This window comes from Polyodon spathula, chromosome 22, assembly GCF_017654505.1.
Source record: "Polyodon spathula isolate WHYD16114869_AA chromosome 22, ASM1765450v1, whole genome shotgun sequence".
Taxonomy (NCBI): Eukaryota; Metazoa; Chordata; class Actinopteri; order Acipenseriformes; family Polyodontidae; genus Polyodon; species Polyodon spathula.
Genome location: NC_054555.1, coordinates 7,850,841 through 7,878,460, shown reverse-complemented (window position 1 = coordinate 7,878,460; position 27,620 = coordinate 7,850,841). Strand labels below are relative to the sequence as shown.

The window sequence follows — 27,620 nt, the reverse complement described above, 5'->3', positions numbered from 1 at the left end:
TGGCTACGGTAACGCTCCTTCTGCTTATACGCGTTGACGTACGCGCCGCTGACGCAGGGCTGGGTTTCCATTTTCGCTGCGAGTTTCGGGGAAACAACAACATGGAGCCCGAGATCGAGGATAAAACACTGGAGTTAATGGTGAGTCACCACCAAGCGGGACAGCTACACTCGAATAGTAGGGCCGCGAAGAGAAATGGCTCTGATTGTCGGTCCAGGGGCCGCGGGGAAAAGATATCCCAACCCGACAAAGGTGGAGTGAGGAGAGGGAGCCAGAGGTCGATTGTTTCATGATCGGTTTAACCAACTAACCCCCCCCCCCCCCCCCCCCCCCCCCCCCCCTTTCCCCACTTTTTTTTTTTTTTTAACGCACTCATGAAAATACCGATAAAATATATGTATTACACTGAAACCAGATGCAATTTGGGAATACACTTGAGTATGAAAGCAGTAAATATGTTATATTTTGTATATTGCGGCGGAATTTGAACCTTTTCTTGTTGTGTTGGTAAGGTAGGTTGGAATCTGGTATCGTGGTGGTACAGAGAGAAGTACGTTTTCATACTGCGGTTACCTTGGGTACATTTACATAAAAATACATTACATAACTAATTTTAAATGCAGCAACAGATAAGGTTTTATTTTGAAAGTATGCGTACCATGTTAAACTGTTTTTTTGGTAATCGGGAGAAATATGTTTTGTGTCTTTTTTTTTTTTTGGGGGGGGGGGGGGGGGGATCCTGACTAGGACGATATTTAATGTAACGACGTTCTAAAAGATTATACTTTTGTCATAACTGTGTGTGTGTGTATGTATATATGAATTTTAAATTGGGTGGAATGTTTTAGATGCTATAATGGTTTGGTAGGAACAATAGTGTACGAATAACCTAATTTGTCGTGTATTTATTATTTTTCCAGAAACTTATTTATTTCTTTTGTATTTAAGATGCCGGTTAAATATTAACATACATCCCACACACACTAAATCGAGGTCTATCCTTTGTTTTTGTTATTAGTTACCAACTGCGTTGAATGCAGTGTCATTGTTTGTCAATGACAAGGATTGTTGTAAGTAACATATTTAATTGGTATTTTATATTGAATAGTAAAATATATATTAATATATATATATATATAATATATATATATATATATATATATATATATATCATATATATATAATTATAGAGAGAGAGTATTGCATTTTGAGATATATATGTATGTGTTGTAGGTCTTCAAGAACTTGCATCTAAAATAAAATGCTGAAACAGATCAATTATATATTATATAACCTGTTCTATTTCAGCAAACCCTTGAGAGTACCAAATTAATTTGCTGAAACTCTCCTACAGATTTCAAGGTATAGGCCATTGTGAATGTCAACAACAAAGTAATAACAATATTTCAATGAAATTTTATGACAGTTCTGGCAGAACTGATCAGGGAATATTAATTTTGACTCAAGCTGTTCTGTCAATAAGGGATTTATCCCTCAATCGTACTGTATTTAAAAAAGACATAGGTTATAAATTAGTCTTGAAGAAATATTTTCACATTCAGACAGACTCTTGATATATTATTTCTTGGCAAAAATGACAATTCATATAACACAATGTACAAATTAAACCAGTGTCTAAAAGCTCTCTCAAGTATGTGGTTTACTGTACAGAAGAGCCTTTCTCTCATTTAATAGGCAGTTTGATGGATACTAGATGTTTTTGACTAAGATGCTGCAAATGGAATTTAAGCAGATCAACATTTAAATTCAAAATTTGTTTACATTTTGAAAGAATATAAACAGAATTTGTTACAAGCCTAAAAATATAATCTAACAATAACAACCCAAAGAGGGGCTTAAAAGGGGCTTTAAAGAAGTAAGTATTTGGTATGCTAGTTCAAAATTTTGTTAATTCCTCTCATCTTGAGGGTATTGCAATGATTCTGGTTAAATCAATGTGATCAGTACATTTATTAATACTTGAACACCTAAAATGCTGATGTCTTGAGGAACACAAACCCGATATTTCTACACTGGCTCAGTTTTCAAGTGTAGTAACACTGAATACTGTTTCCATGATCACAGGCTAAGTTGAATAAGTAATCCACAATTAAGGAAGAATGTGTTATTGTGACTGTAACCAAACTTAATTCCTTGTCTTGCTTATGATTTTAGATGTTAATGTATTTAAATTTAGCGTATAGTAATGTGTGGCATAAATGTGTAATGATCCTGTGTAATGATAATGACCAGTCAGCAACTGATTTCTGTCCAAGAGGCAGGTAAACAGTAAATCTAAGCTGGGGAGGAGGCTGTCCTAACCAGAGAGGGATGTTATTAGTCTGATATTGACCTTGTGTTTTGAGTGGGAGGGGGTGGAACATGCAGGCTGTAAAACACACAAAAAAAACCCAAAAAACAGTGGAGCTGTGGATAGTGGATTGAAAATAAACTTTGGCTATTAAATATTGATAAGTGCAGTGTTAGCAAAAACAAGTGATATTGCAGTGTAACTTTAGGGAGGAAGTGTAGGTCCTGGGTGTGAGATTGCACATCCCTCGAGCTGATCATTAACATGGACAATGTGTGCTGCTGAGGCTCTGTATTATAAACTGGTTATAAATATAATGTTACCAGCTAGCTCGGGGAATGGCAGCTGTGTTTCCCCGCCAACCCGGGGACAGGAATACATTATGGAAATGGGTGAATACTTTATATAAATACATGCAGGGCTGTGCTGAGAGGACAGGAGATGTCTTCTCTACAGTTGACCGTTAATTCACCAAGCCATGTTGTTCACGTTTGATGAATTTGCAGTTTTACTTCCATTGTCTGCAGTAGTTGAGATAGGATGTCCATCTACTGCAGCTGAGAGGCAATTAAAGGGTAAATCCGTGTACTTGGATTGTGGTTGAAAAGCAGTGTGTTGTATGGGTGGGGGTGGCATTTTACAGACACGATGAAGATGAAAAAAATTGGAGTCGTTTGTTTTAAAGACATTAGACATATTCCACAGCAGCTAGGGGTATTGTTATACTTGTTCCTTTGCCCAGAAATCCAGGGCCGTCATAATCTTCCCAACCTCTGCAAGGGGCACAGGGCGTTTTTACTTTGTAGGAACAAGTCACTCAAATGGGCCACCTTTGTATTACTAGAGATCTGTTGAAATAAATACAAAATATACAAGTGGCATGACTCCAGATTACAGCTGTGATGGCGGATTCGCCCTTGTGATCCTGAGGGCACTGCGGTTTGTGCGCGGTTCGGATAACAAGCTCATTATACAGCCCAGGTCATAAATTTTTCTGTGAACTGCAAATCCCAACTACTGCTGTCCTGGCTTTGGCTTTATATTGGATTAGGGGGACTGATTTTATAGGGTGTACTATGGATGGCGGGCTCCCAGCATCATCTTTTAGTGCAGGGATCTTTCCAGAGAATTAAAAAGTTAAGAAAAAAAATAGTTTCCTCCCTGAGTAACTTAGTATCCAGTAACGAAGGTGTTTTCAACCGGGGTTATGCATACCCCTGGGGGTACTTCATCGGGGGTACAGAGGACAACTCAGAAATGCACAAATGAAAGTTAAAAGAAAATAGTATAAGTGTTATTATATCTAAACCATTGTGCACGCATGTAACATTTGTTTGGCAGCTTAGTGAACCGCAGATGGGGTGGGCGCGACAGAATCTATCATGTCCGTACTTTCCACAGGTACGCATGCGTGGTTTTGATTGAGTGATTTTCCACTCTTGATATGGGTGGATGAAGCAGGGGTCTGGTGATTCATCCTGTGGAGAGCGCTCTGTGCTGCTCATTTTAACTTTGCTGTTTTCAACTTGTATAATTGAATACAAATCAGTGAAGCACACATTTGTTTATTTATTTATTTAAAGTATAAATGCTCTGGTAAACATAAATAATAATCACAATACTCATACTTTGACTTTTTTTTTTAAATTTTATTAGGCATGGCTGCATGTTTTGTAACAGCAATAGGGCTGGTTGAAATGGATACATAAGAAAAAACAAAGGAAGAAAACACAGGAGTACAGAAAATGCAAGTGACAGTTATACCAAATCGCTTTGGACTTTTTTTTTTTTTTTTTTTTTTTTTGTCTTTAATCAAGAAGTTTATCAATGTTAGTTATTTTTTCTTGAGGTTAATGTTTTTGATATTGTAAATATTTTAAATGGCACACAGTTATGCTGAGATGGGAAGTAAATGGTAATGTGATAAACATTTACAATGCAGACTATTTTGTATTATAATAGCTTTGGCAATAGAAAGGGAATACCAGTTTCCAAAGAGATTCCTAAATACTGTCTTTTTAATTCTGTGCATGTACTTAAAAGTTAAGAACTAGGCCTATTGTTTAGTATTCTGGCTTAAACATATATATTAAATGCAATATGTAATATTCTGCCTTTTATTGCAACTGTGGTACCATTCAGTCGAGGGAAAATTGTAAAGGATACTTTAGCTTAAAACTCCACACAGAAGGGGTAGAGTTTCAAAAGAAGGTTGTAAACGCCTGTAGTAACATCAGTACAAAAGTATGTAGAAATGTTTTGCAATTTCTGAATTGAGCATAGGATTGATCTACAGTGTTTGGATGAGCACAAATATATATTCACTGTTTTAATAAAATATATATATATATATATATATATAATATATATATATATTATATATATATATCATATATATATAGCACAGACCTGTCCAAAACAATAGATGAGCAAACATAAAAGTTCGCTACCCTAAACCAAGAAAAATAGATGAGCAACAATATTTTCAAGCATGATGGGATGTTTTAATGCTCTAAACAGCATCTGAACCTAACATTAATATCTTAATCTCCCAAAGGGTGATTTATTGACCCTTTGCTAATATTGCAAAACACAATCAAAATACGAGTGAAGAGGCTTGTAATTTCCATGGCCAACAATGTTTTGTGCTACATATTCAATATCTTTTTAGTAATATTTGTTTGAGCTTTACACGTGTATGTTTGTTCTGTGGTCTTGTTTGGACTCTGTAGGATACCTTTGGGACCATACTCCGTGCATCAGATTTTAAAATTAAAAATGGTAGTATGGTGCTTCTACTGTCTGAGATTAGACGCACCACATCCTTTGTAGGAAAAAAGTACTATGTCTTGGTAATGTCTTTTAGAACCCCTTAAAACTGCAAGTATAACAGTGGTGAGAATAACCCATAACTACTCCTGTAAATATAAAGCTCACCAGCAAGTTTCATCTTTAATTCTCAAAAGGTTTAGCAGACTCATTAAATATTACCAAAAGGCAGACAATTCAACACTAAAGTGAAGTACCAGTACCCTTCTCTTTAGACGCATTTGTGTGAAAAGAGTAAATTCTCGTCTGTTTTATGTTTGAGGTCAGTATTTTACTGTACTCCCATCCATTCCATAAGAAAATAAAAAGCAAACTGAACAGGACATTAGTATTACTGGTACCATACATCGATATGCCAAAACTGCCCTTTTTTAAAAGATTTTTATACATAAATATTATTTTTGATGAATTGTGCTTATTTTTTTCACAACTGATGGGTTTATATCCCAGAATTGATTATCGGTTAAATTTTTTCAAATTTACTGTGGGGGGTAAAAAAAACACCCTGTGAATTCTCGTCATGCTCTGAAGTCTGAAAGATGCTCCCAGTTGCTTTTGTCCACATTGGAGTTCAAATAATATTTTGCTTTCTTATGGATTATGGGTTAAAGGTTTTGCTCTGGGGAGCCCCTAGTAGCTCAGCTGGTAGAAGCGCAGCCGTGTGGTGCGCAGGGTGAGCCCTACAGCGCAGGTTTGGATCCTGGCTGTGTGAAGTAGGCTGGTCTTCGATGGAGATTCTGAAGGTACTGTTGCATTGACTCGGGCGCTCCCGTGGGTTAGGGTGTCAAAACCTGCAGGGGCTGTTTCTCTTCATCGCGCTATAGCAAACCCTGTAGGCCAGCCAGTGAGCTCAAAGTCGGACACTTGCAGGGCTGGCCTTTGTCCTCCAGAGGTAGGCAACTTGCTGACATCCGCTCTCGAGTTCCTGGGTAAAAATGAAACTGGCTTAGTCGTGGGATCGGAGGACGCCCACTGAACCTTTGGGTCTCCTTAGCCATGTAAGGAATTGCAGCAGTGAAAAAATAACTGGACACAAAATAAAAATAACTTTTGTTGTTTGCAATAATTAGTAATAAAAATTAAAATAAGAAATACTAGACCATTGCAGAATATTTTGGAAATGGGTGCAAACAACATTGCTAAATGTGATGAGGTTGAGGATGAATCTGCATTGTTTTAATGTATTTTTAAAGTGTTCTGGATTTCCACAAAGTCGGTGAAAGGATCAATTAAGAGGTAAGATTTGTTTTATTTAGGTATTTTTTTGGAGGTGCTGGGGTATTTTGTATGTGTTTGTTAAACAAGCTGCAATACCAGCCTTATGCATGTAGGGATATTCACATTGCAATTGGACTGTAGTATTAAGCTTGTGCATTAACAACAGTGAGCATTTTACTTAGACAAACAACTGGGATTTTTGTTCCAAGTATTAGGTTAACGAGTTTATGGTGCGGTGTGCTTTGTATGAAATGTTTTCGATTTTATCATTTGTTTAGGTAGCTTAATACTTTTAAAACAGCCCGGTTATTGAACAGAGGCATGTTTTCGATACTGTTTATCAATTTAGTATAGTAATGAGCAAGTCCTGCAGAGGCTGCACTTCACATCCCTGACTCGGACGTGCCATGCTTCAGTGATTTCCAGTAAATTGCCTTCCCGATCGGGTGACCTTAGTGATGCACCTTGTGGAGCTAGGGTGGTCTCGACAAAAGTTCACTGAACTTTGTTTGCAACTGGTATCGGTGCTGGACAAAGTTTGCCTTTAAAATGTTGAATATTTCCTTTGTCAAATGTTGAGGAAGGAAGAGTGAATGCTGAATTTGGTCATTTTCACTAGTGAAATAGCACAGGGTGGGTGTGAAAAAATGGTGGTTTCAGGGTTGCCTAGAATTGCAGCATCTACATGTAGAGCTGAGCGGTGAGGTGATATAGTGGAGGAGGGAGACTGTGGCCTCGGGTGAGGGGATGCTGCTGTGTTTGTGTGTGTCTAAGATAGGGACTCCCTTGCTGGGACAGCCCTTCCACCCCAAAGGAGCCAGCTTGCACAGTGAGTTGGGCAAGGAGAGAAGGGGTGGGTGTTGTTCTGCTGTCTGAACACGCTTGGGAGATCAAGAACTGAACATGCTGCTGAAGCACTTAATGGAACAGTAGGCGTGTTTTGCATTTACAAAGCCATTTTTTCTAAAGCAAGCAGTGTCCTGGTTACTTAGAGCAGCCTACAATTGTGACAAACCATACAAACAGTTGACTCCACAGCCACCACATACTCTCAAACAATATAGAATGGATAAATGCCCTTTGAACATACAGCGGAAGCTTTATTTTATTATGCACCTGACCATTTAAGTCACATGATGCTTAAATTATTTCTTGCCATACCTGTTTGTGCTTTGATCTCTCTCTCTCTCTCTCTCTCTCTCTCTCTCGCTATAGCAGCCCTGGCCTGTATTTGTTTTAATGCAACCTGTCGATTTGCTTGTTGTAAGTCAGTTTGAATCAAAATAGGAAGTCTGCTGATCTGTTCCATAACTGTAAAACACATAGTGGTGGTGCCAGTAGTAATCTTCAGTGTTTGTCACAGACCATAATTCTGACAGATTGCAGATTGAGAGAGCTGTTCATGGTAGTTACTTCATTGACAGGGGTTTGTGTTGAAGAGGTGATACAAATTATTGATTTACAAAGGGCAATCCCAAAAGTGTTTTTTGAGAACTTAATGCGGTTTTTCCTCCAACAAAATGTGTGTTTAAGACGGCTGTGTAATACCCTTTCACATTTTACACCATTAGCCTGCTGCTTTGTTCAGGTGCATACACCTGGACAGGGTCTTGTGGATGCTTATTTTTCTACAAAATATAAAGGGATGGAAAACCAGTTATTTTGGTTGAAACAGACCTGCCATTTTTTATTTATTTGCAAACTTAATACGCAAATGAAAGTATCGGTAATAGCATAACTTAATAGTATTAAATACAAAAAAAAGTCAGACGAGGAATAAGAGCCCTGTGGTTGATAGGTTCAGTGCACGTGGGTCAAACAAGCTGATGCTGCTTATCCTTTCTGTTTTTCACTTATTGCCAACAGATTCTTCACTCTGGTCCTCTGCAGTGCAGTATCAGCAATATGGTAGAAGTGGGTCATTATGGGATTTCTGCATTTTCACTGTTGGCTGCCAAACGCTGTTGACTTTAATTGCGATATTTGACAGGTTGATTTTGTCAAATATATTTAAAAATAACACCTTGAAATGACACAGGGCTTGCCTCTGAACGTAATCACAATAACCTGTGTGAATGTTTTAGTTAATTTACATTCCCTAAAGATAGAGACACAAACTGCAGCCAGTTGTTCAGGGCACCGTGATGAAAATGTTAACTGCTGCCTCTGCAACTGCCTGTGAAGATAGTGACATCACACTTGTATATTCGGCAAAGCAGCGTCACACTTGTTGTTTATCATATTTATACAGTACAGGATGGCAGTATGTTTAAACCAGCCCCTGACTATTCTGTACTGTAACCAAGTTGAATCATTATCTATCAACGGTCATTTCTTTATGGAGCCAGAAATGAAATAGGATCTTTTTCACTAAGTCGGGGGTGGAACTTGCAATATGCTGTACTAACATGCCAAGGATAAAGAAGATACAGTAAGCAAGCTATTTTAGGACTCAGTTTAATAATGTTCCTTGCTTTGGGATGGGCACATGCATGCCCAGCAAGAATTTGGAATGGCTGCCTGGTGGACTCTTATTTGTGTGTGTATCTCTAAGGCAAGGGTGGGCAACAAGTCCTTGACTGAACAACAGTTGGATGGAAGTTTTAAATGTATTCAATCAAAACATGTTGAACATGGTTTGAAAGTGGAGCTGGACTGGAATGGCTCTGGTTTCCCAGCTGTGCTTTGAGGACTCTGTCTGGAGGATGTCTGATGTGTGCAGGATATCCAGGCTGACTAGACTAACATTGCTGTGGCTTTGCTGACATGTTTTCCATCCTCACCAGGTGCTTTTGTAACTGCTGTCACACCTACTGCATAGCTGTGGCCTTTTTCCTAGCATTTATCTTGGAAGTGCAATTATAGTACTAGTCACCAGCATGTACCTTCCTTCACATTTTGTGTCTTTTTTTTTTTTTTTTTTTCTTTCTAGATTACTGAATCTTAGATACTGTATGGATACTAAGTTTTACTCTATTGGAGATCGGGTCTAGCAAAGAGTAGGATTGGGAGCCAAGTGACTAACAGTGGGATGCAGTCATTATTAGTAGGAAAGCTGTAAATATTTGATACTGAATTAAATATTCTGAATTCAAAGCTATAGTCAAATAATTTCATAAAAGCAGTAGTGCTGTTTCTGCTCACAAAGTGGAGCTAATCTTTAGTATTTTGAACAGGTGGCAAAATGTCTCCACCTGGTGGATCAGTTCACACCACCCTCTCCCAAACTGAATTGGAAACTGGCAAACTGGTTCATGCGAGCAGTAGCTGTGGCAACCGCAGTGTACCTGTGTTTGTGATTGTGTGTGGCCCTAACTGCCTCTCTCTCCCTTCCTCTCTTGTTTTTTTTTGTCCTCCTGCAGTGTTCTGTGCCCAGGTCTTTGTGGCTAGGCTGCTCCCACCTGGCAGAGAGCATGTGTGCACTGAGGTGCCTGCAGAGCATGCCCAGTGTCCGGTGTCTTCAGGTGCCTCTCTACTTTCCTTGTTGTGCAGTGTTGACTGATCGTGTCTGCCTGTTGCCTGCCAGCCTGCCTCTGCTTGCGTGCCTGTGTCTGCTTTCTTGGAGCTTGCTCTGAATCGGTCATGCTTTGATGTATGTGTTGCCTGTGAGCACTAAAACCTCTCATCAGTTTTTGCAGATCTGTCAACTACTGTGTCGTGGGTGACTACGGTGACCTTATTGGGAATGGTCAAGCATGTGTTATGCTAAAAAGCATTAATACTTTTACTGCATGAATGTTGTCATAGGGATCTGTTCTCATGAGTCCTGTCAGCTACAGCTAGGTCCTAACTTTTAATTTGAGAACTAAGCAAAGTGTGACTGCAGATGAGGCCTCACTTTTTGAAAGTGTGATCTCCTGCAACGTTTACTTTTCTTATTGGAAGTGCTGAAAGTTGGGAGTGGGTTGAGTCTTAAAGGAGGAAGTGTTTTCTCTTTGGTAGAGAGTATTTCCGAAATGTGTAAATTCAAAGTGCAGCAGCAGCAGCATTGTTCCTCATCTATCTCTGAGTTTCCTGTGTTCAAAGCCCAGGAAACCTGATTCCTTTATTGCTTCTAGCATTTCTTTAGGTACCTGCCATTCCATCTTCTTATTTTTATTTTTTAACAGTAGTTGGTACAGGCGAGTGTGCAGGAAATGTGACTGTTTTGGCTAAGCAAATGGTTATACCTGTTGGCAATGTAGTGTGACAGAGCACTGTTGGCTTTCAGTATTTCTCTTGCAAAGGGAGATTCCGGTCAATGTGTTCTACCTGTACGCTGTTTTAATAGTGCGGAACGGGTGGGTGGGGGATTTTGAAGATGGCTGGTGCCCTGTACTATAGTAGGTCTGACATGGAGATTAGCTGGTGTGTGGGAGTCAGTGCTGTAGCAGGGCAGGATGTGGGACTATGTGAGCTACAAGACTACCAAGATGTAATTTAAACTGAGTTATCTACAACAGTGGTTCTCAACCCTAGTCCTGGGGACCCACTGTGTCTGCTGGTTTTCATTCCAGCTGAGCTCTGTTACTTAAGTGGACCCTTAATTGAACGGATAGTTTGCTTAATTGGACCTTTTCAGTTGTTTTCAGCGCTTAAACAGTTGCAGAGCTCAAGTTAAGTATAAAATGTTATAGCTAACTGATTTATAAGAAGAATCCTCATTTCTGCCTGTTTGTTTCTGGCACCGTAGCTGATGGAGACTTCCTTTTATGTTTGATTGTAGTCAGTTCATTCCTGGTTTAAATGAACACCTTGGGGTCTATTCAGTTAATTTTAACCAGCGACAGATCTCAATATATGAACAGTTGGAACTTAGATTTTGTTACCTTGGGCCTTTTTTTTATTAATTGTTTAAATGCTGGTGGAACTGTTATACATCATAGTTCAGATCAACTAAATAGATCCCACTGTTTTACTATAGCCATTTCTAACTAGGATCACAAAACGACGGTCTTGTTTCTGCTGTCTGATATCTGACCATGACTACACTGCCTCACACTGACTTGTTGAGGAGAGGGATGGAGGAAGATATGACGAAAAGCTATAAATTCCACAACCTGCCAATCCTCATGCATCCACATATAATATTTTTGATCAAATTTAATGTCTGCTTTAGTTACCTTTCTTTTTAGTTTGAGAATTGAAACAACTCGTCTGGTTTTCAATGCATGTGTTAAGAGGTGTCAAACCACATTGACTGTTTTGACGGGTTTGACAGATTATCTGATCAGACATGATTTATCAGGTTAACCAGGCTTTGTGTGCCTGTGTAGAGAAGGATTTAATCTTGTCAACAGAAAATATTTTTGAAAGGCTGCTTAACTTCTGTGATCTTCGACCTGTTTTTTCAAAAGCGCACAGGAAGTCTCTCCACTACTGCATTTGCTCACATTCCTGACACTGATCAAAGCAGTCTGCAGTCTCACCCCTGAGCAGGATTCACGCGATAGTGGTCTGCCCTGCAAGGGCGCTGTGATACTTTTTTGTTTGAGGCTCTAAAATGGCAAGTGGCACAGGTATTGTTGTTTTCAGACCCACTTGCGTGTTTACCCCTTTGTTAAACCAGTGTCTGTGCTGCAGGACCTCCTTCCAGGATTGTCCTTGTAAAACAAGACTATTTGGAAATGAGTCATATAACGAGTTTACCTTCTATCTCCCATACTTTTTGTAGTTCTATGAACACTGTGAATTTGTTCTCCCAACTGCCACAATCTGACTTTTTTTGCTTACCGACAAAGTGCTTTGAGAAATTAGATTTAAATTTGATGCAGTTTTTTTTTTTTAGTGTTGGGAAAATATTGAAAATCTTTGAACAGGTAATTGCTGGATTAAAAAAAAAATCGTAATAATTGCAATTATTGTTTGCTGCTGCTGCTGGTTAGGCAGATTTAAAAAAAAAAAAAAAAAAAAAAAAATACAGTAGTCCTTCGCTAAATCAAGGACCGGTTACCTGGGATAATCAAGTGTCTGGTTTTAAAAAAAAAAAAAAAAAAAAAAAAAAATGTATACTGCTCCTAATTTAATGTGTTCTTTGTACACATTACATTAGGAATGACTGTACAGTATGGTAATCAGATGAATACTCATTTTTTTACTTTAGCATATAGGTTTCTGTAAATAACTAACACACAATAAGTCATGTCTTCTCTGTACAAATTACTTTAGAATTTGGAAATAAGATTATTTTAAGTTGAAATGAAAGGAATTTGGCGCACTTTTTACGGAACTACTTAATGCACAAAACAATAGTTCCCTTTAATGCATTTATAGCTATGCAACTATGCAGTACCATATATATATATATATATATATATATATATATATATATATATATATATATATATATATATATATATATATATATATATATATATACTGCACGCAAAGAAATAAATCAATTTTAAATTTAAATAGAATAGTTTAGTGTATGCGTGGCTGCAAGAAACACAGCCTACCTGCTGTTTTCTGAAATAGTCCACAATTGTTTTCTGTTGGTATAATAACCTTGGTGTGGCATATTTTGCACGTAGGGTACCATATTTTCTCCAAAAATACAGAAATAGATAATTAACTTGTTTTTTTTGTTAAGCTGGTTTGAAAGCATGCTCACTGCTGCTATCACTCTGCCTTTTCTCAAAGAAATCTCGCACAAGCCTTACAACCACTGGCTCATCCTTGGGGCGGAAGTGGCGGCTTCTCCAGTACACTACAAGACATACTAATTCAATACTACTAGATCAGATGGAATACTTGAAATTGCTTGTAGAATAGTGAAACCAAAAATAGCATAAATTCAGCTGTCGTTAAAAATCACCATAATCAATACAATATCGTACATTTCGTGACTTCTGTTTGATACGATCTTATCGGAAATCGTCCCAGCCATAGTCTTTTTTTAGTTCTTGGGATATGGTATGGGTATTGTCAAGGATGTTTGTTTGAATTTTGTAATTTCTTCATGGAATATAAATTTGAATAATTTAGTAACTTTTTAAATCTGGATTTTGTTTCTGAATCTTTTTTTTATTATTAATATTATTATTTGTTGCTTGGGTGGCCAAACAATGAAGTGAAACAATGTAGGATTGAAGCATAGGAAGCAGCTATGTTTGAAAGTCACAGCAGTAAGTCATTCACAGATTTGGGAAACAGACAAAATGGAGGAAAAAAAGAATCTGGATCTTTTTTATGACCTAAATTGATCATGTATTCTTATACCTCCTGAAATCCACTCATTACTTACAAAGAGTCTAATATTCAACACTTGACACACAAACTCTAGAATAGACATGTTTGAAACTGTTTTGTGTAAATCAGTAAAATCTAATTCAGCCAGGAAGTAACTAGTTATGAGAAACCTTCCTAGCAGTATCAACCTGGAGGTGTCCCTGTCTGCGTCGTTTTTATTTTTTAATTGGATTTGGCCAGTACTGACTGGATGTGAAATATTAAACTCCAGACCGCCTTAAAAATAAGATCTTCAGAATAGGTTAAATTAGACAAATGGCTTGCTTCTGTGTGCTGCGGAAGTGGGTATTCATGCAGGTGTCTGTCAACGTGCATATATTAGATACCTACTTCTGCTCTAGTAAAGTAATGTACAGTCTGGAAGCATTGCCCCCATGTTTGGGATAGGCTGGTACAGTCTGGGGTGTGGTTAGTTGTCTGCCAGGATATAGTGCTGGTGCTGCAGTGGCTCTGCAGTGTTTGGGAAGAAGCTGAACCCAGAGTGCTATGATCCTCTCCTCAATCCAGTGATAGCGAGAGACTGGTGCAGGGATGAGTCATCCACAGATAAAGCAGAGCTGCTTCAGACAGGGGAAGGGTGGGAAAGTGCTGTGGGAGTAAACCATGAATCAGCACTCAATCATAATGTTAGCATTCAGGAGATTGCCCTATTGCAAACACAAAACACATTTTAGCATGATATACAGAATTCAGAATAGTTTAATTAGTTATGTTTATTTTTTTGTGCAAGTGATGACAATATTAGTCCAAATAACAATAATATACTGGAAACCCATTTTACAGTCAACTTCTGAAACTGTATTCCTCAGTTTTATTGTAGTGCAGTTTATTAAGCTTCATTGACAATAAACCATCACAGATTGTGACTGTACAAATATATTGTAGAAGTAATTGGGGTGGGGGACTGAGCTACATCCCTTTCTCCGTTTTTAGTCTGCATGCTTGTTGGTCGTGTATATCTGACCAGCTGTCTGTCAAGAACGTCTGCTAGTGGGTCACGGAGAAGCTTTTTTTTTTTTTTTTTTTTTTTTTTTTTTTTTTAACTGTACCAATATTCTTTCAAAATTCAAACTAATAAATATACTTTAATTTGTTAGTTTTAAAAAATATTGCAACAGCTGTCATTTATGCATTTGTTCTTTTCTTTACACAGTATGTATTTGTACACATTTTAGAAATTGTCACATGAACTTGATCTTTTGCCTTTTTGAATATAACTGAAGCAGTATTTTTGTCCCAGCACTATTTTCCACAAGCTACTTGTGTGGGTATTGTTTTCTCTTGTCTAACTGGGGTCTGCTCATTGAATCTTATGATCCTGTAAACGCTTCTGTCTCAGTTGCTCACTCGCTCACAACATTTCTGCCTCATGCTTTTTTTTTTTCTGTGCCTCACACCTTTTTTCTTCCCTTTTTTTGCAGAATACTTCTGTAATGGAGGCACAGAATGAAGACGACTCCCCCAAAAAGAGCACAGTGTTCCAGGTAAATGGACGGCCCTGTCATTCTAGCTCCCACCCACCGCTAGAGCTTTTGATAAGGTTCTGATTGTTCTGTCAACAGCCTGTCAAGCACTTCAGATTATTGGATTCAAATGTTTTTTTTTGTTTTTGTTTTTTATAAATTTTCTTGCTCATAGTACTTGAAGCTTGAATTAAGTGTGTAATACAATTAAAACTTCAAACAAGAAGAAAAATGCTATAAGCTGTTAAAACTAACCTGCCTACTGCATTTTTCTAGCCATGCACTTCAGCAGGCACAGCTAGTGTTAAACTCCTTGAGGTGTTTGCTTTTGTTCCCCTCCAGCAGCTGTCCCTAAACCACAGCCTGTCCTGTTCTTCAGGGGCACTTGCAGTTCTAGCCTCCCACTCTCCTCCTTTCACAGATCAGTAACGGTCCCTCCTCTGTGATTGTGTCACGGAAACGGCCCTCGGAGGGGAACTACGAGAAGGAGAAGGACGTCTGCATCAAATTTTTCGACCAGTGGTCAGAGTCGGACCAGGTTGAGTTTGTGGAGCACCTCATCTCCCACATGTGCCACTACCAGCATGGACACATAAACACCTACCTGAAACCCATGCTGCAGCGGGACTTCATCACTGCCCTGCCAGGTAAGGAAATGCAAAAAAGCATAAATCAAATCTGCTAAGATACTGCTACTGCAACTACTGCTGCTACTACTACTGCTGCTGCTGTCAAGATTTACAGCTTGTGAGCCATGGTTGTAATGCAGCCACCTCTGGATTGGAATTTAGCAACTTGGATCAGCTTACCAGTTGGATTTCTACAGTAATTTCCCAGTCCGAAACACAGTAAACTTTTTCCTTCTGACCAGTGTAGATCATTTGAGCAGATATGCTTTTCTTTCACGCTTTGTTTGTATAGGGCAGCTCAAGTTTATGTTCATGTTAGTTTTCTGGGATGTGACCATGTTTCTAGCCTTTGTTACCTGTTAAATAGGAAACCTAACACCATCAGAAGGAATTGGAGACTAGTCACACTCAAATCTCTAAATGAAAAATCCTATAAAATGTTTTACATATTTCAGTGCCAGCAGTCAAATAGCACGTCATGGACATAAAACTTTTGTTGCAAAGCAGTGCGAGAGAGCCTAGCTGCCTTTCCCAGGTTTTACTATGGGCTTTATTTTCCACCTGACCAAGTATTTTCATCTTGGGCATCAATCTGCAAAGCTGTCTAAATCGGTGCAGTTTTGTAGAGTAATAGTGGTACTGTAACTAGACGTCAGTAAGAGTAGTTTTAGATGGACCAGAATTGTAGCATTTTAAGGTGCACGGGTTAGGGAGCAGTTTTGGTGAGTGCAAAAGCTGTTTGTAGTTGGACTGGTTTCCTGTAATAAACCTGCAGGCTCTCCCTCAGTGGTGGTGCAAGAGACAGGGGTGGCAATGTAGCTTGTCTCTGCTGCACCAGCTGCCTCTGCAGGGGAACGGAAAACTGCTGTAGCCTCTACACTGTCCAGTGGAGGGGAAAAAGAAAATGTGAAATATCTGCTTGCTTCATACTAATGCCCTGCTGGCATGGGGATCTGGTTTGTTGTCTGGTTCCGTGTGACCACGTTGTGGGGTAATTGCTGTGTTTGTAAAGCTTTGCTGGAACTATAAAGATCGCGTGACGGCCGAGAACCTTGCCAGGGTGTCTGTGACAAGTGAGGATGTGTAATAGATTCCTATTGCTACAGTTTATAAGTGATTTAAGTGGTCTGTTTTTTTTTCACTAACCACTAGGTGGCAGAAGTAGTCCTCATTTCACTGTCACTCCATTTTATAAAAGGGTGCGCAAGAGTAACTTTACAGAAATTTCCTAGGAAAACTAATGAAATGGTTTCAGTGTCTACTGCTGATAATTTAAAATGTACAATTGTCCCCTCTCTCAGCCCAGGGCCTGGATCACATTGCAGAGAACATCCTGTCATTCTTGGATGCTCGGTCACTGTGTGCAGCAGAGCTGGTGTGTAAAGAGTGGCAGCGTGTCATCTCGGAGGGTATGCTGTGGAAGAAGCTCATTGAGAGGATGGTGCGCACTGACCCGCTGTGGAAGGGGCTGTCCGAGAGGCACCAGTGGTGAGTGAGAGGCAGACCAACACTCCTACAGATAAACTCCAGGGTTGAGCAGCATATTATAATTAGAAAGATTCTAGCTGTAATTTGGATCCAGTGTGCTGTATTTTTTGTAATACCTTGTCTGCATTTCTTTTTCTAGGGAGAAGTACCTTTTCAAAAACAGAACGACTGAGATCCCACCAAACTCTTACTACAGGTCGCTGTACCCAAAGATCATTCAGGATATTGAGGTAATGTTTCAAAAAGATTGGGCCAGGTGGAAGAACAGAGCCAGTTTAAACTGAAACCAAACACACACACAACATACTGGGTGCTAGTAGAAATTCATCATAATGAATGAGCAGTCCTGTTCATATCCACACCGTCTTACAAACTTCCTGGGTCATGCACGGTTGACCTTCGCTGTGCGTGTTTCTCTTTTCTTTCCCGCTTTACACAAGGGGTCTGAATTGCTCTCCAGTGAGGGAGGCAGTGGCTGTGTTTGGAAATGTAAACTGGTTTAGCTGGCTTGTTGTCCCCCCCCCCCCCCCCCCCCGAGAGTGTTTACAGAGTGACAGCTCTCCTGAAATTTACTGGTCCTGTGCTCTACAGCTGCTTCATGTGGTTTGCAGGTTTCTAAATTAAAACTCTGGTTAAATGCCATACTCATACAGCTGTGTTTAGTGTCCTTGGGAATGGAGCTGGTCTCATTCTCATCTTTTTTCCTTCTCTACAGCACACACCTCTTTGTGGCCTCCTTTCCTGATTCATATTCCCATTGGAGGTTATGGCACAGTTTTTCACCATTCGTTACAATGTCATTTCCTAGTGCTTATCATGATCAACATATCTAGATGCTTTCTTTACCTGGGTAGTTGGGTCAGGCAGAACAATACGTTTTAAGATTTAATTTTAGCAAAAGAATCAGAGTCTTGGACATCCTTGGGCAGTGAACTCCAAAACATGAGATGAGACAATTAACTAAACTCCCAAGGAAAGTTTAACAAGTGGTTTCTTTTGTATTTCTTGTTATTTTAAACATTCTCTGTACCCGCTTCCCCAGAGAGGCGAATGCTTCTGGGTTTCTGGACAATGGGGAAGAAGCAGATGTCCTTGGTAGCTCAATTATCGGTCATTAAGTGTAATCTCTAAGGTTTCATGTAATCCCAGGGATTAACTGTGGAATGGTTTCAATGTTGGAAATGGGTTATGGAGCAGGCAGTATTGTGCTCTGTTTGCAGGGTTGCCAATAAATAGCCTAGAGCTTGGCAGGACAGCAGGTCGCTGGGACGTCTTCAGATGAATCCTATTTATGGAAAAATTGACATTTTGATAATTGACTCCTACAGCAGTTGGAGATTACACAATAACATATTTAATCTTTGTGCTAACCCGATTTTGGTGTACTTACATTTTACAACGAGACCTTACTACCACGAAAATGTAAAAAATTAAACTATGATGCACTACACCTTTTAAATGTTGCCAGTCTCTACTTCACCACTGCATCTCTCCCTTCCAGACGATCGAAGCAAACTGGCGGTGTGGACGCCACAACCTGCAGCGGATCCAGTGCCGCTCAGAGAACAGCAAAGGGGTGTACTGCCTGCAGTACGATGATGACAAGATCATCAGTGGCCTGAGGGATAACTCCATCAAGGTGAGTTAGGGTAGCGGACTTGTTGTGGAACTTGACAACTCCTTAGAAATATCTTTGAAGTAGAGGTTGTATCTCTCTGGTTCTATAATCAGAATAAACTAAGCTTGCAGTTCAGATTGGACACCAGATGGCAGAATATTGCACTATTTGACAGCAAGTTTAAACATGTATACGCTTCAGTTTACCAAAGCATTTAGTCTTTTTCTAAACTTTAACCAAGACTAAGATGTACGAGTTTCTTAATTCTTAAAGTACATTGTTCATTTGCTTTACTGTATATGAACAGTTAAGTACATTCTGTATTACTTACTAAATGAACAATGTTTCATATGTATAAATGAGGTTTGTTTATATCATTTTACTTTTGACTTGGTCCCTTTCTAAATTTGGCTACTGCAAATGTACTTTTACTGCAAGCCTCAAACAATACCAGCCCAATTCGTACAATTTCTACCAAGTGCCTCTTTGCTGTGCTCTTAGTGTCTTTCCTTGCGCCTTCCTCCTAGATCTGGGACAAGCAGACCCTGGAGTGTCTGAAGATCCTGACAGGCCACACGGGCTCTGTGCTGTGTCTGCAGTATGATGAGAGAGTCATTGTTACAGGCTCCTCAGATTCCACAGTGCGGTAAGAGGAGCTGCGCGATTGTTTGTGATCTCTGCGGCCAACACAGGGGCATCACAGTAGCGTAACACACCATACAAAGATATCTGATTTTAACAGTGGTCCTCCTACAACTTGGAATTTGTTATTGGGTATCATCCTTGGAGTAAAGTGTGTCCTTGTGACAATGGTGAATGTCCTATAGTGGTGCAGTGGTTTACTGATGTGTTTCTGGTATGACGGATGATTCCTTCTCTAGGGTGTGGGATGTAAACACTGGGGAGGTTCTCAACACGCTAATCCACCACAATGAAGCAGTGCTTCACCTGCGCTTCTGTAACGGGCTGATGGTGACCTGCTCCAAGGACCGGTCGATCGCGGTGTGGGACATGGCTTCCCCAACTGACATCAGCCTGCGCAGAGTCCTGGTGGGCCACCGTGCGGCAGTCAACGTTGTCGACTTCGATGACAAATACATAGTCTCTGCCTCTGGGGACCGGACCATAAAGGTGAGACTCCAGACAGGGCTCCAGCACAGCAGTCTGCTTGTCTCCCTGTCAGAAAGGTGTCGATAGCAAGTCAAAGGATAGCTGTTACTTTTACAATGGCTTGGTGTATGCCAAGACTAGGAGCTATATCTCTAATGGTCCAATGAGTTGTAACTTCTTGTTTTAGAATGACTTCCTGGGATGCAGCAGATTACAGTTCACAGCCCTAAATAATATCAATGGTTAGACATTTGCATTTTGGAAGACTCTTTAATGAAAGGTTTCAGTGGTTTTATACTTGATTGTCATGCATGTCATTTAAATACGGACAACTTGGTGTTAGCTTTTCTAGAATGTAACTGGATTGTACAGCTAAAACTGTTCAACCTTATCTTTTAATAAACATTTACCTTGTTGAGAAATAAATCCGTTAAATGCATTTCATATTGTAAAAGGCCAGACTTGGAGAGAGAGGGTGGGAGGGGGCATCTGGAGCTCAGTAAGGACTCCCTGTTGATAACGTGTGTTACAAACCACCTGGGAATGTCATAGTTCTCTGAATGCATCTCCTCTGCAGCTGTATTTTGAGAACTTTTCTCATGATAAGGATTTAAAAAGAACACTTCTCAAAGCTGTCTGTAATAATCCTCTTGTTGAGTAGGTGCAGCTGTGTTACTGGACCATTGTTTCTGTCTTTATTTATTTTTATTTATTCCCCCCTCGCAGGTGTGGAGCACAAGCACGTGTGAATTTGTGCGCACTCTGAACGGACACAAGCGCGGCATTGCATGTCTTCAGTACCGGGACCGGCTAGTGGTGAGCGGGTCCTCGGACAACACAATCCGGTAGGTCTGGCCGTTTTAAGTGGACTTGTTTTAAATTGGTAGAGCCATTGACTGGTGGACATTAAGTGAAAATCTGGCACCAGAGTTCTGTAGTTTGACTTAAACGAAAAAAAAACCCCCCCCCCCCCCCCCCCCCCCCCCCCCCCCGCCCCCCACCAACCCCCCATCCGAATTCACGTTTAGGACCCGTGGTTCTCAAAGACCATCATAACTGGCCTGAGAAATTTTAAATGCTTTAAAAAAAAACAAAAAAAAAAAAAAAACAAACAATAAGAATAAAAAAAACAAAAAAAAAAAAAAAGAAAACAAATACAAAAAAAGGGAAAATTAAAAAAAAAAAAAAATTTAAAAAAAAGCGTTTTTTTTTTTTTTCCTCCCCCCCTCAGGGGGGGGGAGGGGGGTATATAGTACTTCCTAGACTATTTAACTTCAAATTAATATGCATATTATACGTTTACTTTGAGTTGTAGTATAGTTGTGTTAAAAGAAATCTAATGTTGGAAAACAAGTATAGAAATTTAAGTCGGAAGTTGCATGTAGTATATGTTTGTTTCAAATGTGTCTATTTTTGTTTTCTTTGTGCACCTAATAAGTAGTTTGCATTGTGGTCTGCATATCACCATAATCAAAGCCAAGCAGGTTCATTGGCATGCTGACCTAATGCATCATTTTCCACGTTCTTGCTTCAAGAGTCTTAAAACTCCATCAGATCAGTTATATCACTATTCCGGTGTATTTCCACATGAGTCAGCTGTGCAAAGCTCATTTCAATTATGGGAATTTTGAGCCTGTACTTTTGACAGTCACTATGTAACACAATTTTTGTTCCTGGGTAGTAAGTGTTATTTCCTAATTGCTTATGCCTCAAAAATATAGAAAATGGCTATTATTCCCCACAAACTTTGCTTTTGTGACCAGGACAGTGATATTTCAAAATATCACTATTTCCAGTGGGAAAACAGGCAAATGTGTGCCTTTTCGTTCACATAGTCAGAAAAAAACAACATGAATCCAAATTAGCATGTATTTATACTAAAGTAATACAAAAATGACTACAAAAGATTTAAGTGAGTAGTTTTTCGAGATTTCTGATTATACTGTATTTACTACAAAAGATTTAGAAGCGAGTAGTTTTTCGAGATTTACGATTATACTGTATTTACAGTATAATCATAAAAAAATTGTTACATGGTGTGATCCTTGCAATTAATGGAAACAATCGTTTTAAGATGGAAATAGTCATGGGATTAGTTGGATAGAAATAAGGCACACTTCCCATAGCCCAGCATTTGAATTGAGCAACTTGAGTGTCCTGTTTTTTACCCTTCCATGTGCATCCCCAGGCTGTGGGACATTGAGTGTGGTGCCTGTCTACGAGTTCTGGAGGGCCATGAAGAGCTGGTCCGCTGTATCCGATTTGACAACAAGAGGATAGTCAGCGGAGCCTATGACGGGTGAGTCTCGCAGAACATTGTCCTCGCCATGCTTCACACATCTGAACTTGGAGAGATGCATCTCGTCAGACGGATACATAATTAAGGCCCCTGTAATGAGTGAGAACAAAAGAAAGGTACACCTTCATCCATAACACTTAATCATAAATGTGTGGCTCATGCATTGATCAGCTTCACTTAGCAATCACAAATTCCTTGTCTGGGGATGTCAACCCTTTGACTTTCCTTTTTCCAGAAAAATTAAGGTGTGGGACCTGCAGGCTGCTCTGGATCCCCGTGCCCCAGCCAGCACTCTTTGTCTGCGCACCCTTGTGGTGAGTATCTTGTCCGTGTCGTGCACTGTGTGTAATTGCATCTCATTATCAGAATGCGTTTCTCACTCCTTGTTCCACTCTCCTCTAGGAGCATTCTGGCCGGGTCTTCAGGCTGCAGTTTGACGAGTTCCAGATCATCAGTAGTTCTCATGACGACACAATCCTGATCTGGGACTTCCTCAACGTGGCATCAAGCATGGCTCCCAACGGACAGAACGAGGGGCGCTCTCCGTCCCGCACCTATACCTACATCTCTAGATAACAGACTGCAACCCCACCAGGTACTAAATTCTCCAAGTCCCCTGTACCCCCTTGTTTCTGCAACGCCCCCCCCCCCTCCCCCCCAGCACCTACACCTACCAAGATCTCCAGGTAACTCCCTTTCTTCCTCTTGCACCAACATCTCCAGAGAACGGGTTACTACCCAGCCAGGTAATGAACCCCTCCTCTCTGTACAATTCTTCCTTTTCACACAGCTCCTACAAATTTAGTGGTACATTTTCTGTGGCACCATTTTGTACATCTGTGTGTGATCACTGTAAATGTTCTGTGGTGTCCCATTTAAATGTATTTGCAGATACAGATGAACCTGCTTTGTCACGATTGCCGTCCATGACAACACATTACGAGTGCGGGGGTGGAAACTAAAGAAATGAATTAATGAGCAGTTTTTAATACTGTACATTTAGTTGTTTATATCTAAACAAATGCATATAGTTTACTGCAAGACATACGTTTTGTATCATTAACTGGAACGAAACAATTTGCCTCTCCTAAAAAAGGCATGAATTGTCGCCCTGATGAGAGCTATCAATTAGGCGTTGCACTTGGGGTTTTTTTTTTTGTGTGCATTTGTATAGGATTGACTGTTAAAGAACAACAATTTGGTGACGCTGGTGTTTTGTAACTGAACTGTATCCCGTTAAGACCGCCCATGCAGCATTTAACAGGCTGCACAAAATGCCAGTTTATCAGCAGAGATGATTAATGGTTGTTAGTTGCATTGGAAATTAATTATATCCTGCGGTTACTTAGTATAGCCCGGCCACGCAGAATTTGACAGGCTTCACAAAATGTGATAAGTGTCTTTTGTGAGATGATTTTAAGAGGTAATTTCTTAAAAAACCTGTGGTACATGGTGAGTGGTTTTGGAAAAGTCGTGATAAAAATGGGGTATGATATTAAGTAAGGTGATATAAAATGGGTTAATCTGTATTTTTAAATGTATGCTCAATGCACATTGATGACAGTTGGTGGTTATAAGAATATAAACCCTGGCAGGATTTAATGCACACCCTGTGTTGCTCCCAGCCAGCACAGCCATGTTTCCAGCGTTCCCTTGTAAACACAACTAATAGCTCAGTTACGATTTACAAGAGCCCACATCTCTGTTCTCCAGCACTGAGGCAGGATGGCTTTTGACAGCTCTGGCAGAGCCCTGCTGGAGAGAGCCCCAGCCACTCTGCTAAATGCATTGTGATCGATGTAATGCAGGAAAAATTGCTACCAGATGAAGCCCTAATGTTTTGTGCAGCTCAAAACTGTGAGACAAAAATATATATATTTTCCCCTTTTTTTTGGCAATGTTACACCTTGCTGTTTGAGAATGGAAAAACGTGCTTTTGAAAAAATTGTTCCCATATGATATAGCCACACTTTTTTTTTTTTTTTTTTTTTTTTTTTAAACTAAGTAGTGGAACTTGTACTGAACAGTGTGAATGTCAGGCGAGAGATTATATTGTAAAGAATGTCTCATTTTGAGCTTGCTGGTGAGCAGTCATAGACTGTGACGGACACTCTGCATGTCCTATTAATTCAGTACCTGTTGTCTGCTGTACTGTGTCGATCACCCCTTGAGTGTATGGTGGGTTCCAATGAGGCACTGTGACCAAGATTAGCCTATCATGACACATGCTTTCTAAATCTCAAATTTGTGTCGCATTTCTCATACAGCCAGTGTTATTTTAACCCTTTGCGGTCCTATGTCGGACCAGGTCCAACATTACAATTTTCCCTTTCCAGTCCGATGTCGGACCCTGTCCGACATCAAAAAGACGTAAAGCACCAGGTCTCTAGTTGTTTTTTCTCCGGAAAAAGCAGAGAAAACCTTTTAAATTGCAGTTAGACCGATGGGAGCAGAGAGAAGTTGTTAAAAAGGGCAAGTCTGATAGCCCTATGCACCACAGAGATAACAAGGACGCAAACAAAGGAGATAGTCTTAATGTAAGTGACTCTGCATATAATACACAGTTCTCAGCCTACCTCTGTAAAGCGCTTTGTGATGGTGGTCCACTATGAAAGGTGCTATATAAAAATAGCTGCTATTTTAGCTGCTTCCGCAGCCATCGCTCAAAGATCATCACAAACATTTGCAGAGCTTTTTGAGATGTTATAGTAACAAAATAATGACTTGGATCGCATTATTGAGGAGTTTGGTGATAAAACGAGTGATCAGGAGAGGATTTATCGGTATGCACGTCTATAAAGAGGTATGTGAAAAATACAGTGAACAAAGGGTGGGGCTTGGCTGGAGATACACTGCTGATGTCCTTTTGCCATACACTGCCTTTTTAAACCTGTTTTACTCTGCTAAAGAAAATTTAAACGGCTCATGTAAAATAAAAGGTGAATGTGAAAATAAATTGAGACCTGATGCACCTGAATAAATGGACCGCTAAAGGTTAAGCTATTCTCTCTCTGTTTTAGGGGGTCCCCCATCTCTTTGGCTGCTGGATACCTGGCTGCTCTGGTGGAAGCTATGGAGGTACTGAAGCCTCATGTCATCTCTGCCGATGGGAATGTGCATCCATCTGTTGCTGGGGGGGTTGATGGACAGACTTGGACAGCAAATCACCTCCATCCTCTCCTCCTTTCCTATTTTCTTTTCCTTTTATGGTGACTATTTGAACTCCAAATGTTACTCTATACTCACCCCTCCCTCAATGAAACCCACCAGTCCCTTCAAATAAGGACCGGCATTTCACCTTTTGACCTTGCTATATCGCCTTTGCTTTTGTCTTGTGCCTCCTGGAGAGCCCCAAAGTGCTGGACAGACAGAAGGAGCAAAGCGCTTTGTGCTGGGAGGACTGGCTCCTAGTTGCATTGTTGAGAAAGGACTTGGCTGCCATCGCGGTGCTTTGCACTCTTTCAGGTGTGGTGAAAGTTTGGAGGGGTGAGCTGTTTGGAAACTGTCTTGAAATCAGGATGCCTCCCCAACTGGAATCAGTTGAAGAGAGAACTGTACCTCCTATTACCCCTGGAGAGATGGATAAATTCCTTCTTTTTCTTTTTTGTGAAAACTCACCGCCATCACAGAGGGTGTGCATGTTGGATCTGCGATAACGGGCGTTATCTGACTTTTTTTTTTTTTCTAAAGTTTCTTTTCCTTTTTTTTTTTTTTTTTTTTATATATAATATTGTACTAATAAGAAAGCAATGGAGGCACACTCTGCCTGCTTAGAATTTACATTTGCTGTGAATTCAAGCAGAGTTTAGCTGTAAACAAATGTCTTGTCAATTGTGTTGTATATTGATTTTTTTTTTTTTTAATATTATTTGAAAAGAATAAAATACTTGACTCTGTATCATAGCCCAGTAACCCAATGTAAACGCATGTAAATAGACTGACGCTGTGCTATACCTTTGTCTGGACTTGCCTCTTGGATCCATATAGTATTCTTAACAGATTTTATTCCCAAAGAAGCTGCATTAGAGCTGTGAATGTACTGTGCTGATTCTTTCAAAGCAAGGTATTTAACCCTGTGTTGTGTGCTGTGGAACAAACCACAGAATCAGTCTAAACCCAAATTAAATCTTTCTAGATGAAGTATCTAGTATGCTGCACAAGAGCATGTATTAATTCATCTGCTGTAAGAAAAATGTGCAAAGAATCTAGGGCTGTAACAAAGGCTACGTTTTGACTTTTTGAAGGTTTGGAGCATATTACCGAACAAAGGTTCAAACCTTTGAGGGTACTCATTTGCAAAATGCACTGATGACGTTACCATAGCTACTAGTTTTATAAATGAAATAAAACAGAAGTAGTTTTAAAAGGTGTCATTTATAACAGTAATGCTATAATTTAAATAAAAATGCACATTCTGTGTACACGTAACTGATGCTGCTTGCAATATATATAGTAAGCTTCCATAGCAGCAACACCTTATTGTTGCCAATTAAAAGAAATGCAGCTGACTCAGGCAAAACAAAACTTTAAATTATTGTTCCAAGCAAATTATTTGTCACATTTTACTAATTTTAATACTACTAATTAATAATTTGAACTTATGCTTGTCAGGTGATCCCGGAGTTTGGTTGTGCCTCCATGATACAGCAACAGTTGCTTGCACAGTTTACATTAAACTTTTTTTGGGTCGCCTGGGCATTTAACAAAATCCCAAACAGCAGAGGATTTTCGAGATATTTCTTTCAATACAGCTTACGCTATGCAATGCTTTGCTGTTAAGCTGGCGAATGAAGAAATTAAAGTTCTGCCTCTGGATAACTTGAGCTGGGGGGGGTGGGGGGGTGTGGTGCTCAGTTTTTTAAATTCAAATTTTGTATGTTTCATACTTATTCTACCATGGCACTTCTCTTGCAATGTCTTGTACACTAGATATTCAGTACATATTTTACTGAAGCAATACAACCGCTATAGGTACCCCTCCAGTGTGTCGGGGATATTATAGCCTGCTCCCATGCAAGACAGTTGCGCCATGTAGAGTTGCTACGTATGCAATTTGGTTGTATTAAAATGCACTACAAATTTTGTTAAAGTAATGTGCTTTATACAAATCAATATATCAAATTTTGCATGCAAGTGACATTTAATTTGTGTATTTATTAAACAAACGGTGCGTGAATGCCGCCTGAAGAACGTTCAGAGGCTTAGAACTGCCTTTTGAATTCATGGCTAGCGAACAAGCATTTGGACTCAGCCCTGAAAGAATCAGAACACATTAATTAATTAAAGTAATAATGTTCTGGGCAGAAATCAGCCTTATTCAGTGTACTTGACACAATACAACATAAGGTTAAAATAGTTTGGCATAATAGTTGCTCAGTGATGATATTTCCTGGCTGCAGTGTGAAAGGTAGTGGGTTTGGGTGGC

The 27,620-nt window shown here is 39.7% G+C and overlaps 1 protein-coding gene across 4 annotated transcripts; it reads left to right on the top strand.

The window, feature by feature from the left end:
• Window positions 1-30: 30 nt before the first annotated feature.
• LOC121297128 (F-box/WD repeat-containing protein 11-like) lies at window positions 31-26,617 on the top strand. 4 transcript variants are annotated; one of them, XM_041223193.1, is made up of 15 exons: window positions 53-140; window positions 1,019-1,070; window positions 9,721-9,822; window positions 15,010-15,072; window positions 15,473-15,698; window positions 16,982-17,168; window positions 17,308-17,398; window positions 18,670-18,807; window positions 19,314-19,432; window positions 19,668-19,917; window positions 20,623-20,741; window positions 22,085-22,195; window positions 22,431-22,509; window positions 22,598-22,790; window positions 25,216-26,617. In XM_041223193.1, the coding sequence occupies exons 2-14, from the start codon at window positions 1,035-1,037 to the stop codon at window positions 22,769-22,771; spliced, it is 1,695 nt and encodes a 564-aa protein (XP_041079127.1). In that variant the 5' UTR covers window positions 53-140; window positions 1,019-1,034; the 3' UTR covers window positions 22,772-22,790; window positions 25,216-26,617. The 4 variants fall into 4 exon arrangements, with proteins under 4 accessions (XP_041079126.1, XP_041079128.1, XP_041079127.1 ...); XM_041223192.1 differs by lacking the exon at window positions 1,019-1,070 and having other exon boundaries at window positions 31-140; XM_041223195.1 differs by lacking the exon at window positions 9,721-9,822.
• Window positions 26,618-27,620: the final 1,003 nt, after the last annotated feature.